The sequence below is a fragment of the Gadus morhua genome, chromosome 5 (genome assembly GCF_902167405.1).
Source record: "Gadus morhua chromosome 5, gadMor3.0, whole genome shotgun sequence".
NCBI classification, from domain to species: Eukaryota; Metazoa; Chordata; class Actinopteri; order Gadiformes; family Gadidae; genus Gadus; species Gadus morhua.
Window position 1 is genome coordinate 5,476,697 of NC_044052.1, and position 18,195 is coordinate 5,494,891.

General features: G+C 47.7%; 1 protein-coding gene across 8 annotated transcripts in view; it reads left to right on the plus strand.

Moving 5' to 3' along the window:
• Positions 1–18,195, plus strand: part of ralgapa1 (Ral GTPase activating protein catalytic subunit alpha 1) — a 65,705-nt gene that overhangs the window by 7,777 nt on the left and 39,733 nt on the right. For 5 of the 8 annotated variants that reach the window (XM_030356799.1, XM_030356802.1, XM_030356800.1 and 2 more), the window contains 14 exons: positions 1,747–2,121; positions 2,344–2,502; positions 3,520–3,588; positions 3,835–3,983; positions 4,628–4,751; positions 5,168–5,314; positions 5,491–5,581; positions 5,875–6,039; positions 8,314–8,463; positions 9,778–11,592; positions 14,729–14,838; positions 15,423–15,657; positions 15,774–15,971; positions 16,502–16,672. In XM_030356799.1, the coding sequence (XP_030212659.1) occupies positions 1,747–2,121; positions 2,344–2,502; positions 3,520–3,588; positions 3,835–3,983; positions 4,628–4,751; positions 5,168–5,314; positions 5,491–5,581; positions 5,875–6,039; positions 8,314–8,463; positions 9,778–11,592; positions 14,729–14,838; positions 15,423–15,657; positions 15,774–15,971; positions 16,502–16,672 (3,958 nt within the window). The remainder of the gene's footprint in view (positions 1–1,746; positions 2,122–2,343; positions 2,503–3,519; positions 3,589–3,834; positions 3,984–4,627; positions 4,752–5,167; positions 5,315–5,490; positions 5,582–5,874; positions 6,040–8,313; positions 8,464–9,777; positions 11,593–14,728; positions 14,839–15,422; positions 15,658–15,773; positions 15,972–16,501; positions 16,673–18,195) is intronic. The other 3 variants (XM_030356806.1, XM_030356804.1, XM_030356807.1) reach the window with 3 other exon arrangements.

The following is an 18,195-nucleotide window of genomic DNA, read 5'->3' on the forward strand; positions in this document are numbered from 1 at the left end:
ATTATAAGTGTTTTTTGCCAAAAAGAAGATGATTATAGCTGACAACCAATGAAAACCCTAAATTCAACATCTCAGAAAATTAGAATATGGTGAAAAGGTCAGATATTGAAGACACCTGGTGCCACACTCTAATTAGCTAACTAACTCAAAACACCTGGAAAAGCCTTTAAATGGTCTCTCGTTTTGATTCTGTATGGCACACAATCATGGGGAAGACTGCTGACTTGACAACTGTCCAAAAGATGACCATTGATACTTTAAAGAAGGAGGGCAAGACACAAAAGGTCATTGCCAAAGAGGTTGGATGTTCCCAGAGCTCTGTGTCCAAGCACATTAATAGAGAGGCGAAGGGAAGAAAAAGATGTGGTAGAAAAGAGCGTACAAGCAAGAGGGATAAACGCGCCCTGGAGAGGATTGTCAAACAAAACCGATTCAAAAATGTGGGGGAGATCCACAAAGAGTGGACTGTAGCTGGAGTCAGTGCTTCAAGAAGCACCACACACCGACGTATGCAAGATATGGGCTTCAGCTGTCGCATTCCTCGTGTAAAGCCACTCTTGAATAAGAGACAACGTCAAAAGCGTCTCGCCTGGGCTCAAGACAAAAAGGACTGGACTGCTGCTGAGTGGTCCAAAGTTATGTTTTCAGATGAAAGTAAATTTTGTATCTCCTTTGGAAATCAAGGTCCCAGAGTCTGGAGGAAGACAGGAGAGGCACAGAATCCACGTTGCCTGAAGTCCAGTGTAAAATTTCCACAGTCAGTAATGGTCTGGGGTGCCATGTCATCTGCTGCTGTTGGTCCACTGTGTTTCCTGAGGTCCAGGGTCAATGCAGCAGTCTACCAGGAAGTTTTAGAACACTTTATGCTGCCTGCCGCGGACCAACTTTATGGAGGTGACGATTTCATTTTCCAACATGACTTGGCACCTGCACACAGTGCCAAATCTACCAGTACCTGGTTTAAGGACCATGGTATCCCTCTTCTTGATTGGCCTGCAAACTCACCTGACCTTAACCCCATAGAAAACCTATGGGGTATTGTGAAGCGGAAGATGCGAGATGCCAGACCCAACAATGCTGAAGAGCTGAAGGCCACTATTAAAGCAACCTGGGCTCTCATAACCTGAGGAGTGCAACAGACTGGTCGACTCCATGCCACGCCGTATTGCTGCAGCAATTCAGGCAAAAGGAGCTGCAACTGAGTATTGATTGCCATACATGCTGAAACTTTCCATGTTCATACTTTTCAGTTGGCCCACATTTCTAAAAAATCATTTTTTGTACTAGTCGTAACTAATATTCTAATTTTCTGAGATACTGAATTTGGGATTTTCAGTAATTGTCAGTACTAATCATCCAAATTAAAAGAAATAAACATTTCAAATATATCACTCTGTGTGTAATGAATTGATATAATATGTAAGTTTCACGTTCTGAATATAATTACTGAAATAAATCAACTTTTTCATGATATTCTAATAATTTGACCAGCACCTGTATATATATATGTATATACACACACACACACGTCGGGGATTCCACGTTTTGCACGGAAACCGGGGTGTGAACACCTGTGGGGGATAAGCAAATCTGATCGTGTTGAAACTACGGTATCCTGTCTCTGTCTCCTTCCACTCTGTGTGGTATCCTGGTATCCTGTCTGCCTCCGTCCACTCTGTGACTCCCCGTCCCCGCGGCCCGCTCCTCTTTGTTGACCCTCTGGTCGTTCTGCTCTCCCCCGTCCAGAGAGCGGCCGCGGGCCTCGCCGCTCGCACCGCCGGCCTCTCGGACGACGGCCTGGGCGGGCTGCGGTCCGACAACCACCTCGACGGCACCGGCTCCGCGGGCTCCGGCGGACTGGGAGGGGGCGGCGGCGGCGGCATCGGCGGCGCGCTGGGCGGCAATTGCGGCGGTCTGGGCGGCGGCGGCGGGCTCTCGGGGGGCTTCGGGCGGGAGGGCGAGCAGAGCCACTCCAACACGTCCACGCTGACGGAGCGCGAGCCCAGCTCGTCCTCGCTGTGCTCCATGGACGAGGAGCAGCTGACGGACATGGAGGTGGTGCGCCGGGTGCTCACCAGCAACAGGACCAACGTCAACTTCATCACCGAGATCTTCAGACAGGTCCGGCGCTGAGACCACCTTCTGCTTTCATAGGGGCATGTGGTTAAAGGATGGCAAAATATAACGCAGTCAGCCCTGGCTATATTTCACTGCCGATGAAGTTTCATAATGGTGAAACAATGTCTTTTTTGTTTTTAGCGTTTTAAGGGACTTTTAGTGTTCTTTTTTTGCTTCCTATGTCTTCATTTTGTCTTACGCGTTTGTGCGTTGTGCTCGCGCCAGGCCTTTCTCCTGCCCATGTGCGAGGCGGCCGCCATGCGTAAGGTGGTGCGCGTGTACCAGGAGTGGATCGCCATGGAGGACAAGCCGGTGTTCATGAAGGAGCCGGACCACGGCCCCTACCCCGCCACCAACAGCCTGGACCGGGAGCACGACGACCAGGTGAGGACCGCAGCTCCACCAACCGCACACGGCGGCCAAAAGAAACACATTCATCTAATCGTCACAACGGTTTCTACAGAAGCGTGTAATTGTTGTTATTATGACGTGAAACGTTTCACTATATAAGTCATCAAGTTCTAATATGGTCAATTGTTCTAACATGTTCTAGCGTCTAACGTGTGGTCATATTGTTCTAACGTGATAAGATGTAGGGCGTTATAACCTCAAAATATCTTGTTATAACATTAAACCTTTAGTGGCAGTAATGCGCTTCTGTATGTTAAAATGGAAACAACTCAATCTTCTCATTTAGCTAAGTTCTGGGGCGCTATGGATTTCTACTTTCCGCAGGGAAAATGGAATGCATCTCTGTTTGGCAGTTTATTATATCCTACCGTATCGCCGACTATGAAGCCTTGCCTTGTGTAATCCGTCAAACAAAAGACATGCAGCCACTCTGTCTGGGGCATAATAACCTAGTCCTAATAGGCTACATAGTGTGACTTATCGTTGTGATGGTAACTGATATATGACTTGATGTACTGTATACAGAGATACATCTTTGAAATGCAAGATGCAGTGTAGAGATTAAACTAATGTGATCTTAGATCTGACAGATTTCAACCCGTGATTGATTTTCTTTTTCGGCCGTCAACTACATGGGCATTACCACACAAGAGAAGTGTGTTCGCTATTAGCATTTAAGTCATTCAGATGTAACTCCCAACTCTTCACTTTATGAATGTCTTCTTTTGTCTGTGTACTGTGGGTGTATAAATGAAATTAAAACGGTAAATAATTCATAATAATCTGACACAAGTATGGACTGTCCCTCCCGCTTGAGGCTGAATTGACGAGCAGCTACATTTTTGTTCTTCATCATAGTTTAGCAGACCGTCCGTAATGATTGGTGTAACTTTCCCCTGCAAAAAATATGATTGCAATTAGAATTTATTTTTATAAATCAAATTAACCTGTTTCTCACAGTTTTATTAATTTTTTTCTTCTCTACTTCAGTGTAACAAACTCATTGACAATGAGATGCTCGAGTACAGTATCCATGCTGGGGTCCAAACCACACTTCAGGTAACACACACACACACACACACACACACACACACACACACACACACACACACACACACACACACACACACACACACACACACACACACACACACACACACACACACACACACACACCAGACTGAACCGTTACTCACCTGGACCGTTACACACACACAAGCACCATTTGACCTCAACCTTTGACAATGTGGACGTCAACACATGTGGAGACTTGAACACATCCCCCCCCCCCCCCCCCCCCCCCAGGTGTTCATCACCCACTCCGCCAACGTGTTCCTGCTTGAGCCGGCCAACGACCTCAAGACCCTGCTGGAGGAGCAGGTGGACATGTGCAAGCGTGTGCTCAACATCTACCGCAGCCTCGTCATGCACCAGAGCATGGACCAGAAGACCTGGTACGTGCACCGCCACAGGGCCCGGTTCAGCAGCGTTGTACCCCGCCGAAGCACCTCTGTGCCTCTTGAAGCGCAACTGCTTGTGACGGGGCTAGTGGGTATCAACATTGTTTTACTTTGAAGTTATTTCTACAAACCGTAATTTTCATGCTTTTTGAACGCAGTTTCAATTCCCACTGTGCCATGAGTGTATACGATTATTTATGCAGTTAAAGCCCATCTTGTAATTTACAAACCATTGATTTGTACCTTGTCATGTATGCGAGAGAGCGCGGGAAAGAGGCAAAAGGATATATACTAGGGTATTCTCGCTGCAGGCGTCATTGAACACTGATACACTTGTTTTATATTTGTGCTCCATTTTGTTATGTGTTGATAACCCAAGGCAAAGAACTAACTAGACTGATCAACCTCAAGCCAGTGGCACAGCAAACAGAAAGCTTGTTTCCATTATAGATTGTATGGAGGCACCACATGGGTCTTGTGGGTTTTTAAATAGCAAACTCGCACGTTACAGGCTGTTAGAATGGAGAACAGCTTCTGTTTAAGCTCCGACACAAACCAAAGTGTGTGTGATTGTGCGTGTGCACGTGCGTTTGTGTGTGTGTGTGTGTGTGTGTGTGTGTGTGTGTGTGTGTGTGCAGGGAGCAGATCTTGCTGGTGCTGCTCAGGGTGACTGAGTCGGTGATGAAGAGGCCTCCCTCCATCATGCCTCAGGGGAAGAAGAGCAACACGCTGTCGGGACGGCTCGCTGCAGCCTTGTTTCAGGTACGCCCCCGGCCACTGGTTAGAACCAGTTAGAACCACCTCTTCTATGTTTGCTTGCATTTGAGGACCTGCAATGTATTGAGGCTCAACGTCCGCGTCACTCACTTAGGAACATTTCCCAAATAAGGTATGTGTTGATAGGATACCTGTGGCGTGATGCCATTTGGGAATGCGTACGGAATGATATTATTTAAACACGATGCTCTCTCCCTCTTCATCCTAGTCATCATTATAGTGCACATTGAGTCTGCCTTGTGTATGAAAAGTGCTATATAAATAAAGTTGCCTTGCCTTGCCTTCATATGAATGTGTGGATTTATAATTTTACGAACACTATATTCTCTCCGAGTATTGTATTCATATTATGATAGCCATCCTAAGGGTCATATGGATGTGTACATCTGTCCCTCCATCAGACCCTGATCGTGGCCTGGATCAAGGGGAACCTCAACGTCTTCATCAGCCGGGACCTGTGGGACGACCTGCTCTCGGTGCTCTCCTCCCTCACCTGCTGGGAGGAGCTGGTCACCGAGTGGTCCCTCACCATGGAAACCCTCACCAAGGTAACGGCGCCGGCCCACTCCCGTGCTATGACTCATGAAAAAACCTTTTGCCCAAGGTGGTCTGTCTCTGTTGATCTAAAACTGCTGTAGTCCGATTATTTTGTAATTGTATTGTAAACAGCTAGAGGCACGACCTATAGTCTTAGTGTGTGTGTGTGTGTGTGTGTGTGTCCTAGGTGCTCGCAAGGAACCTGTACACTGTGGACCTGAATGAGCTTCCTCTGGACAAACTAAGTGAACAGAAGCAGAAGAAGCACAAAGGAAAAGGTCAGTTCCGGGCGGGCCCCCCTTACCCATTAACCCTTTACCAAGAACAATGAATCACCTGACCATTCAAAATACAAAATAAAAGCCCCCCAAAAATTGCAGAAAAATATATCTGCAGAATCTGCTACATATACAACCTCAACGTCCAACACACAGAAAAGCCAAAGGAACCTTATGCCATTAATGAACATAAGAATATGTTATTACTAATTCAGATGGTTAATCAAGTGCCACTCTCCCTAACACACTGACCTCCTAACCGGGTCTGGTGCCTCTCTCTCTTTCTGCCCCAGGCATGGGTCTGGAGGGCCAGCGGCAGTGCGTGGACCGCTCCTTCTCCAAAGGTTGGAGCCGCGACCAGCCGGGCCAGGCAGCCGCCATGAGGCAGCGCAGTGCCACCACCGCCGGCTCCCCCGGCCTGGAGAAGGCCAGGAACATCGTCCGGCAGAAGACCGTCGGTACGTTGTGGGACTGTGTGTGTGGGTGTGGTTGTCAGTGTTTCCGCTAGAAAAAATTGGTGCCGGTCATCATGTGACCTGGAAGGTTTCATGTTAACGTTTTTTTTTTAATTTACTTCTTTCGATATTTGGCATCTTTGAAGCGTGCCGCTGCTGACTTAAAATCAAATGTATCGAGTGTCTCTGCTGCTTGCAGTGGCCATAAGCCTCGTGACTCTTCCTTCCCCAAGGCGGCTTCACTGAGCAGTCTTTATCAGAGCTTAGATCGGGCCCAGAAAATCAAGCCCGTGCACGTTCTGTCCGAGCCCGGCCCGGCCCGACACATTAACTGTAATTATGAGCCCTAGCCCGATTTCAACCCGACATTTTTTTTTAATACATGTGTAACTTTGTACACATTTGTTACTTAGGCCTACTCTGCTAAATATATATGTAAGGGATAATGTATACAACACAATCCGACACCGACGCGCACCGGGCTTTTTACAATTTATTCGTTAGCAGCATTCGTAGTGTTGATCAGCAGTGAAAACGTCCGCCAAAGATGTTGACGTCGCTTAGCAACCGAAGACGCTGAGGTTGACAAGTTACCGGACTACTACCTATGCAAGTGAACGGAGTGTCCCACGCCATTGAGAAGACCCGAGTAATAAAGGCCTATAATATTTCTGTTTATGGCATAGATTTCTCCTCAGATTAGGCCAATAAAGCAATGATTAAAAAAACTAAAAAAAACACAAACGCTCGATCAAAGGCCCGGCCCGACCCGGCTCGAGGATAGAGGTGGGAAATATCGGCCCAACCCGCCTTGTTTTACATGAATTGGCTAAACAAATGACCATTGTAGCATATTTAAACACAATTCAAATTGTGCAGGGAGAATTATTTCCATTGGTCATTCTAATCGGAGACCTTTACAATTTTCGGTCCTGCTAATTCTTTTTTCCGGTGTTTCACAGATGAAGTGTGTGTGTGTGTGTGTGTGTGTGTGTGTGTGTGTGTGTGTGTGTGTGTGTGTGTGTGTGTGGCTGTTACTGTCTCCGTTCTCACTACGCTTAAAGGAAGTTTTTTTAGTTTTATTTAGTTTTCATATTTCATTTTTTACGTAAAAAAAAAATGTGGTTGGCTATGTTCCCCCCAGCCAAGCGTGTACTATTTGAATTATCTGTGCCATTGTTGCGTCAGGACAGGAATTTAGACAATGAGTCCCAGCAAACAGCGGAAACAGCCAGTGATGGATCTCTGTGTACAAAGTCCTACAGCGTGTGTGTATTCAGACAGCCCTTTTGGTACCACTCCAATGGCGCACGTACACACGCACACAGAGTCTCTTCCTGGAAAATGTCGTCGCCAAGGAATGTTCTGCTCAATGACAGTGTCACAGTCCAGCCAGAATGTACACACGGTGGATACAGATAGCGTGCTAAATCAGGTTTCAGACGCACTATTTCCATCATGTGCATGCACTAAGGGTCCTAACGTTGTGTGGTTACTTAAAGTTCAAACTAGAATGTGCTCCAGACGGTCAATTACGTTGGACTCTATCACCAAACAGGCCAAAAAGGCTAAATGAGGTTAAAAGGAAGATTTAACTTGCGGCCAGTAAATTAAAATTAACCATCTACTACTAAAAAGGCCGGGAATTCTTCTTTGGGTGTAATCCAGCAGAACATGGTCAGCTGGCAATTTGGCTATGTGGTTTGATGTAGCACACTGCTGATACAACACTAAGAATAACCAAGCAAATATCTCTTTACGTCAGGCACTGTACCTCAACCACTGAATGTCTGTAGCTTAATGGTAAGGGGACGGTGATGAGTTAAAGTAACATCCATATAGAGCTCTCTTCTAAGCAACATTGCCTTTCCAGCCTCACCGATAGCTGTAACGCTTTCACTGGCCTCTCACTGTCTGTTCTCCTAAACCTGACCTGTTGTTCCTTCCCTTCTCTTCAAATCCCTATCCCCTTCCCTACACATGATGTCTCTTTACTAATCTTTCTTTCATTACCTCGCTCTCGTTCCATGTGTCCCTCCAATCTTTCCTGTGTCGTTCCTCTCATACCTTGCTATTCCTCTGTATCTCTCTTTGTCTTCTAACCAAACAACACCCCCCTTTCCCCATTCACATCAACTCTGTTCCCTACTTTTACTGACCCTTTCCAACACTCTCAATCACTTCTCCTTGTTCCACCGTTTCTCTTCCCTCTTTCTCTTTCTCTCTGGTGTTTCTCCTCTATGTCTCTCTGCACTGTCACTCGCCCGCCCACCCCAGCCCTGCGTAGCTGCTCCACGGGGGATTCTCTGCTCTCCTCAGCCTTTATCCGCAGTGCTAAGAGTGCTCCTGCTCTGGCCCCGCCTCTTCCTGTCCTCCACCACCACCAACACTTTCCCTTACTACCCCCTCTAGCTGACCAGCTGGCAGGTATACTCTGTCTGTCTGTCACTTCAGTCTCTGCCTGCCTGCCTGCCTGCCTGCCTGTTCACCTGCAATAACAAACCTTCTACCGTCTGCCCATCTGTCTGCCCTTCAAGACAGTTTGTCTCTGTAGTTATGTAAGCCTGATTATTTGCCAGTCCTTGCATCCTTTGGGACGTGCTGTTGTTGTTGTATTTTGCATCCCTCAATACTGCTTGCCTGCCCTTGTGTTGGTTTACTACGTTGTTTTCTTAGGAACTTGTCTTGTTTCCTTCCTGCAGTATCTTTTATGTATACAGATTTGGCCATGCGTGTGTTGACCTTAGTCGTACAGCCCTAGTGTATTAGTTTCCATTTCGCCGTGGCGTATTCTGTTTTTCCCTCACCAGCTCGCCTTCCTTCCGCCCTTTTTGTAATGCCTTCCGCCTTGTCCCAGTTGAGCCTTTTCTTCACTTGCACAGTCTTTGTACTTTCCAATTGCAAGTCTGCTCCTGCTGACTGCCTAAACCAGTCCTCCCTGCCTCTTTTCTCCACTGTTTCGTCCTCCCACCCTGTTTCAACTATATATTCCCTTCCTGCTACCCACTTGGCGCAGCATTAGAGTCAATGGGAATGTGCAATGTCTTATGTATTATTATCTACTACGGTTGGCCTTGGTTTTTGGCCAGTCCTTTACCCACATTTCATGGGATTTGCATATGAATTGCTGCGAATTGCATATGCTAAATTCAAAAAACTTATTTTTTTCTTTGTGCATTACATGATTCCATGTGTGTCATGGTGCCTACATACCATTGACTACAGTTCAGCAACCTCTGTGCCACTTTGTGAGCCGTTAATCGACTCAGTCCCACATGGAGGATGCTTAGTGGCTGCAGATATAACCTTATTTATTGTCATAATGCTTGGAATGCTATGGGTTTGCATGTCGTTTGTGCTTAAAGAAAAACATTGCATATGTTTTTGGGAGTTCTATGGATATGCAATGCAAACATACTACAGCATCTATCCGTCCATGATAATTAACCTTGTTCTTGTGTGACCAAATTTTTCCCGCGATGATGCTGGCAATATGTTGGAATTGTAAAAAAAAACACAGAAATGACTTACAAAAAGATGTCATCATCATCAGGATCAGTGTTTTTGAGTGTCAGTAATGTCGTTCGCCTCACTGAACCTTGGTCCTGATATGAGTGTGTTGATGGCTGTTTTTGTTATCTTCTTAACAATTTAATTCTTACTTATTTGTTGGTGTGCGTGTGGGCCCAGTCCGACCCCGTACTAACCCCGCCCCCTTCTACCCTGTCACCCAATCACCAGACCTCGAGGACCCGCCCATCACCCTGGCACCCCGCCCCTCCCGCATGCGCCACTCCTCGCAGAGCGAGGAGGCGCCCAGCGCTTCCTGCTCCGAGGTCTTCCAGGGCGGGTCATGTGACCTGGAGTCGGCCCCGCCCCCGGTGCTGGCGCGGAGCAGCAGCGCCTCCGACGTGGTCATGGAGCCCTTCGTCACGGAGCGGGCCAAAGGTGACGAGCCCCCCGACGACCCCCGCACCACCCCCGATTCTTCCCACCACCTCACCCCCACTTTCTCACAGCTCACAGCCAGTAGCCTCGCCACGCCACCACCCCCGCCGCACTCCCCCGCCTCCGACCCCCTGGCCTCCCACCACGCCGTCCTCTCGTCCTCCTTGGACGAGCTGGGCGACGGCGCGCTGTACGCCCAGCTCTGGCCCGGCACGGCCCCTCGAGGGCGGGCCCCCCGCTCCGACTGGGCCAGCGTCTCGGACTCCGCCCTCGTCTTCTCCCCCGAGAGAGAGATGGACGAGGAGGACGGGGGAGCGGGAGAAGAGGAGGACGACCTGTTCTCCTCCATCAGGGATTACCTCACCCAGAGGGGGGCCGAGTGGCGGGAGGAGGCCACGGCCGCGGGGGGGAAAGGGAAGGAGGGCGCCGGGGGCGACGCCGACGCCGCGCCCCAGCCCGTGCTGGTGCAGACGGGCATAGCTAGGACCCAGGTAGGGCCGCTAGGGCAGGTCCGGGAGGCCCGGCAGGTGGCCCGGGAGGACGCCCGACAGGTAAGTAAAGCGGGGAGGCACGGCAGCGAGGACTCTGGGGAGGAGACGGAGGCGGAGCAGCGCAGCATCTACGAGTGCCTGGAGCTGCAGTGCCCGTGGCCGTCGCCCGGCAGCGGCAGCTCCAGTCTAGAGAGGCAGGCCGGCCGCCGGGAGAGGAGGGACGGGGACAGAGACGGGGACGAGAGGGGAGGGGATCAGGGAAGGGACCGTAAGGAAGTCGTGGTGTCGTCGCCGTTGTCCGAGAGACGCCCCCAGCTGACGAGGCAGGAGCCCCTGGAGACGGAGATCGTCGGCGGCCCCGCCGCGAGCCCCCCCTCTCAGACCCCCAGCCCGGAGACGTCCCGGGGTAAGCTTGCCCGCGGGCGCCCCAAGAAGCGGCAGGCGAGCGGGGTCCACGTGAGCTTCCGGCCCTCCACCGAGTCGGTGCAGTTCCACAACCCCCTGGAGAGCAAGGAGGCCCACTGGAGGGCCCGGCTGCGGCGCCTCAGCCACTTCCACACGCACAGCCACTCCGCCGGGGAGCGGCCAGGCACCCCGCCGGGGGCCAAGGCGGGTCCGGGCAGTCTGGGAGGTTTACCCGGGGTGGGCCTCAAGGCGGGGCTCCAGGAGAAGGCCGGCCCCGGGGAGCCCTCGGCGGCCGGCCCCGGCGCCCCCGGGGACCGCTCGGGGGCCGGGGGCCAGGACTGCAGCGACAAGGACGAGGAGCGCCCGGGGGGGGGCGCGGCCCACCCGGAGAAGGCGGCCGGGGCCGGCTCCTCCGGGGTGAGGGGCCGCCTGGGCCGCTCCGGCCTGCGGCCCCGCGGGTCCCGCTCTCGCTCCCAGGAGCCCGGCGGCGGCGGCGGCGGCCCCCGGCACCACCACCAGGTGGCCCTGCTGGGCGGGGTCTATAAGACGGTGGTGCACGCGCTGTCCTCCAAGCCCCGGCCCCGGGGCCAGGGCTCGTCCCAGGGCTCGTCCCCGCAGCGGCAGGTCCGCGGGGCCTCTGGCGACGCGCCCCTCAGGGACCTCTACTCCCACGTCCTGGGCTACTTTGGACGCAAGACCGCGACGCCAGCAGGTGAGGATGGCAGTGGGGCCGGCGGCCGACGCGCCCGCAGAGGGCACCCGTGCAACCATCAAGACACGTCTGAAACAACACAAAACACCTGCAACTTTCTCTTCCGTTTTTTTGGCTGTTTTTAACCGGTCTGTTCTGACGAATGATTTTTTTTATGTTTTTCATTTTTTTGGGCTGATACTCATCATCTTGCTGCTGGATTGAAACTCAAATTTCCTTTTTTTTTGTTTTCTCTTGAACGAAGCCCATTCTCAAACCCTCTTCCTCCTCCCCCCCCCCCCCCCCCCCCACACCTCTCGAGTCCCCCCCATCCCCTCTTCCTCTGTCTTCCCACCTCGGAAGTGCTTTGGACCTTTAACCCCCTGTTACCCCTCTTCCCTCACCCTGGTCTCTCCCCCTCTTCTCTTCCGCCCTCCTTCTGGATGTTGCATGCGGCCTCCTTGTGCCTTCTCCTCCACCGCCTCTTCCTTGGACTCCGGCCATCTCCTGCTGTCACCGAGGAACACCACATCAAACGAGAAAACCTATTTTTTTTAGGAAAAAAAGAATAGACGTGGTGTCACGACTCCCAAGGCTTCGTTTTAGTGAGATACCTTCCTAGACCAGTAGGGGGTATCATTGACCCAGAAACGGAGAACACACCTATTTACACTATTGTGGTCAGGAAGGTTGGGTAGAAAATAGTAAATTTTAATAATTGATAATGCACAATGAAAAATGACAAGGTGTCGGTGTGGTGAAAAGGCCATATCTTGACAACAAATCCAAAAGCATTTTTGTTTAAAACTAAAAACAAACATTCCTAGTGAAATGTTCACTTTATTACGTGTTATCATGTATTATGGATGTTCCACCTGATGTTTGTGTTTGCAAACAAACGCATAATGACATTTAGTTCCCCTACGTCTACAAACACTGAACACTATCGCCATGTGACACCGTTGTTGACTTCGCCAGCTCTCTATCAAGCCCCACACAACATCTCATTATGTCCGCTATGATACTGCAGCTGTCCATGTGCATTTCACTAATCCTCTCTGGAATGATCGTCTTTACTTTTAATATATGGATACCTTAATCCTTGATATATTCATTAGCGGCACAACTGTAGTCGTGTTCCTGCTCAGACTGCTATGTGTAAATGTTGCTAAGCAACAATTTAATGGATATATCAGTCTCCACAAGTTGGTGTTAATTCATCCTTTTGGAAAATACGTATTTTCTGCTTTCATTTTGGAACGCGTCTTGAGTTTGTTAATCTATATTGCATACATTTCTCGATTCTGCTATATTACAGAATATGATGTAGAAAATTTACTTTTAAAGGGAATTATAAAAAAAAGCATCCCTCGTTTAAAATACAACAAGGGTAATTAGCGTGCTGGTGAACCTCAAACTGCAATCCACTGCGTTCCAATTAATCCAACAGGATTAGTGTTTTATATATTACAGATTCAGGAACCCTGGAGGGATGGCATGCTGAACATAAGGGCCAGATTTAGGAAATGTAAGGGGAGCATGCTGAACATAGTGTCAGATCAGCAAACCAAGGGTTAACATGCTGAACATAGTGTTTTATTAAGGAACCGTAAGTGTTAACAAGCTAAACATAATGTCAGATTTAGGAATCATCAGGGTAACATAATGAACATAGTGTCAGATTTAAGTAACATAAGGGTAACGTTCTGAATATAGTGTCAGATTTAAGAAACAAGGGTAACGTTCTGAATATAGTGTCAGATTTAAGAAACAAGGGTAACGTTCTGAATATAGTGTCAGATTTAAGAAACATAAGGGTAACGTTCTGAATATAGTGTCAGATTTAAGAAACAAGGGTAACGTTCTGAATATAGTGTCTGATTTAAGAAACATAAGGGTAACATGCTGAACGTAGGGGTTTATTGCATCCATCTTATGTGGTTTACCTGGAGCCCTGTCTGCCTGTGCTGAAGTTAACCTATTAATTCCTAATCATTGACTGACCAACTTACCATTGCTTATACCGTGAGCTCTTGCACCGACTGGTACAAATCATCGTAACAGTACTAATGTATACCTGTGGTATGGTGCCTGTTTGGCCATAACATGGTGGTTATTATTTTTCTTCCTCCCTCTCTCACTCGCTCACTGCATGTCTTGAGTTTAAACTCCTGCACTGCTTCAACTGGTTGGTTATGCCGTGCGCCTGTATCGTGGGGTTGACCTTTGTTGTTTTAACACCAGTCTGCTGACGGTAAACAAACACTCTTTCCAACACTGCAGTTCAATGTCACACCTACATTTAAGAACCACACAATTCCAAACATAGTGGTATGGGAAGCCTAACAAAAAACGGCACTATTCAAGACAAGCCTGTGTACAATTTTAGCATTTGATAGAGCTCTATATTCTGTAAGGGGAATTCCTCAGCAGCATGAAAAAAGTATCTAATAATCAATACGACGTGAAGTAAGATATAAATAGACTCTACATAAAGAGACCATCAGTCAAACGCACACGGCACTATTGACAAGCGTCAGCGAAAACATAGCATTAGTCCAAGATACAAGAGCACTTACGTTCTAAGCATTGCTTGACGTGACTCAACATGGTTTAGGGTGTTTTCCCATGTGGGACAAAACTCAATCAGGTCTCGGGGACACATTGTTGTTGTGCCTGAGGTATGTAATTATCTTAATTGTAACCACGGCCTTGTTTCTTGGTAAAGAGAGGTGCAGCACAGAACAGGCTGAATAGGGCTGATGGGGTAAGTCGATGTATTTGGATTCAAAAGCATCGCTCAAACAGCTCCTGAGTAGCTTCCTGCACGTCTTTGGATCAGTACCTTTCTTTCAGTCTGTGGGTTTTATGTTGATGCGTGTATACTGTATATACAAATACACATAAAACCCACTAGATGTTCCGATGGACTGTATGGTCATTGATTAATAGGGTGCTTATTTTTGACGAAAACTGTGTCTTGTCATCCGTTTGTGTATCCGTGTTGTGACATTTCAGCTGATTCTAAATGTGTGTTACGGTTTCCCTGCAAAACGGTCATTTAATTCAACTGAGAGGAATTCTACATAGACTACGCATATCTTTCCCACCATCACCCCTTTCATGATTAAATATGTGTGTGTGTGTGTGTGTGTAGCCAATAAGGAGGAGGTGGTCCAGAAAGCACGCCCGGTCTCCAGCGACGTTGGCGGCGCGAACCCCAACTTCTCGGACCTGATGGACGAGTTCATCCAGGAGAGGCTGAAGGTGAGGTTGCGCAGCAGGGCAGGGGCTCAGTAAGAGCAGACTGGGCTTTGGAGACAGTTGGTCGTTCTCCCCGTGAGACGGCAACAGGCCGTTTGAGGTTTATACTATCGCAGGATGTTATTGGGATCTCATACAATTAGGATAAATAGTTGTGACATTCAATGTTGTGATACTATCTAATTGTGTATATATTCAATTAAATTCAAACTAAATGTCTAAATAAATTCTGATGGGAAGCTGTGCATTTTTAAATATGAAAGTGTGTCATACTTTCCTTTTTTCCTTTCTGTGTTTTACGATTATGCATATTGTGCTTACTGTCATGTTTAATGCTTTATTGATTAACACTCACTGACTCACTCCCAAGATACAAGATGTTTATTGTCATATACACAATGGAAACATAGTTTGCACCGGGCAATGAAATTCTTAATTTGCAAGTTCCCTTCACAGAAAATATGCTTAAAATAAAGTAGATAAATAAACTAAACTACAAAAAATATCTGGACAAAGAGCAGAATTCTCACTCACTCACACTCGCACTATACGGGTTACCAAACCTCCTAGCCCTTGGTTGTCCTCAGGGTCGCCGTGGCAGCAGCCCAGGCAGTCTGGAGATCCCCAAGGACCTGCCGGAGCTCCTGGACGGCGGCCAGGGTCCCGGGTCGCGGGCCTCAGATGACCCGCGGCCCATCGACGACCCCGGGGTTCCCTCAGAGTGGACCTCTCCCGCCAGCGCCAGCGGCTCTGATGTCGTCAGCTCCGACAGCCAATCGGATTCCTTTAATGCCTTTCAGTACACCAGCTGCAAGTTTGACAGTAAGAAAGAAGTTATCTTTTGATAAGCTTCACTTGAGACAAAACTATCCTTCTTCAGTCGCTAACTCCCGCACACTGAAACCTGGCTAATGGCCTCCTGCCTGATTGTGCTCCAGCCTTCACCTTCAGCTCAGACCTGGGCACCGGAGCAGGAGGGGGATCGGGGTCTGACGGAGGAGGCGGGCGGGGAAGCTCCCTAGACCAGGACAGCCTTGGAGGGGGCATGGCCTGTGAGGAACAGGAAGTGGCCAGTCTGACGACGCTCCACCTCGACTCGGAGACCAGCAGCCTCAGTCACACCGTCACCGTCACTGGTATATATAGGCCCTCACAGATTATACACTTTATACCAGAGACCATTACAGGTTATACACCTTATACCAGAGACCATTACAGGTTATACACCTTATACCAGAGACCATTACAGGTTATACACCTTATACCAGCGACCATAACAGATTATACACCTTATACCAGAGACCATTACAGATTATACACCTTATACCAGAGACCATTACAGATTATACACCTTATACCAGAGACCATTACAGATTATACACTTTATACCAGAGACCATTACAGGTTATACACCTTATACCAGAGACCATTACAGGTTATACACCTTATACCAGAGACCATTACAGATTATACACTTTATACCAGAGACCATTACAGGTTATACACTTTATACAAGAGACCCTTACAGATTATACACCCTTTATCTGTTTTGTGTTATTCCTCTGTAGGCAAGCAAGCTGCACCAGTTTTCTGGTTGCAAAATACTATCATCATGGCATTAACAAAAGTGTGTGTGCGGGTGTGTGCGTGTGTGCGTGTGTTCCAGGGTCAGAGAGTGCCGAGTCTCCCGTGCGTTCCCTGGGGGGCTCTCGGTCCCAGACCCCCTCCCCCGCAACGCTGACGGCGGAGCACGCAGAGCGCACGCACTCCCACTCGCACACACACCTGCAACTGGACCAGAAGCTGCACCACGCTGCCCTGCAGACCCCTGACCACGGTGAGACGTCCACACCACACACAAACACACTCACAGGCTGTGTTACAGATACACATATACAAAATACATACAACCATGTTTTGTAAATCTGTCAATTGTATGCGTTAGACACAATGCAGGAAAGATCCGTTAGGGGTGTATGTATTTCGATATTAAACGGTTATGTACTCCATCTATGTATATGCTTCAAACAGTAGAAGACTACAGGGATGCTCTTCACAGGGAGTATTTCACACGAGCGAGGTGTGTTTATAGGTATAATTCAAGTGTCCACTTGCACATGGGGAATGTGAAATGGGCCCCATTCTTGCATAGGCAAGGCAAGGCAAGGCAACTTTATTTATATAGCACTTTTCATACACAAGGCAGACTCAAAGTGCTTCACATATAAACATTGTTATAAAATAAAATAATAGATAAGTAAAAGAAAACATATGCAAAGAAATGAGTAAAATAGAAATTAAAAAGGCTTTTTAGTAAGTAAAATTGAAAGTGCAATGTATTTAAGAAAGTGAGAAAATTAAATTGAAAGTTATTTAAGATCAGATCAACAGACTCTCTGGAACCCAAGTCGGGACTACAACCCGACCTAAAGGACAATCTATTACAATATTCTAGGACTCTAGCCCAGAACCAAAGGCAAACAACAAACAACAAACAAATATTCAGTGATTATTCTAGGACTCTAGCCCAGAACCAAAGGCAAACAACAAACAACAAACAAATTCAAATGACACAACTTCATTACTCAGCAAATGTCATGTATTTTTCTGGTAAAAATAGAAAATAAAGGGAAAGTTAAAAAGGCATTTTAGTAAAATAAGGGTAAAGTATTTAAGATTTAGCAGAAAGCTAAAGCAAACATAAAAGTCTTCAATCTTGTTTTGAAGGTGCTCAGAGTTGGGGCAAGTCTTAAATCCTCAGGGAGTTTATTCCAGCTATTTGTTGCATAGTAACTAAATCCTGCTTTCCCATGTTTCGTGTTTACTCTGGGGATAATTAACAGATTGGTCTCAGAAGATCATAGTGTTCTAGAAGGCTTATGTAGTGGAAGCATATCAGTTAAATATTTTGGGCCTAAACCATGTAGGGATTTATAGGTTAGCAACATGATTTTAAAATCAATTCTCTGACCTACAGGAAGCCAATGTAACGATTTAAGAATTGGTGTAATATGTTCAAATTTTTTGGTCTTTGTTAAAACTCTAGCAGCAGCATTCTGAACAAGCTGAAGCTTCCTTAGAGTTTGTTTTGGGAGACCTGTAAGGAGACCATTGCAGTAATCAAGCTTACTAGTGATAAAGGCATGTACAAGTTTTTGTAAGTCTTCGGTGGACATGAGCCCTCTAAGTCTTGCTACATTTTTAAGGTGATAATATGCAGATTTTGTAACTGATTTGATGTGACTTTCGAAATGTAAATCAGAATCCATGATAACCCCTAGGTTTCTGGCTTTGATTGAGGTTTTCAGGGACAGAGAGTGAAGGTGTTTTAGCACCAAATACAATTATTTCTGTTTTATC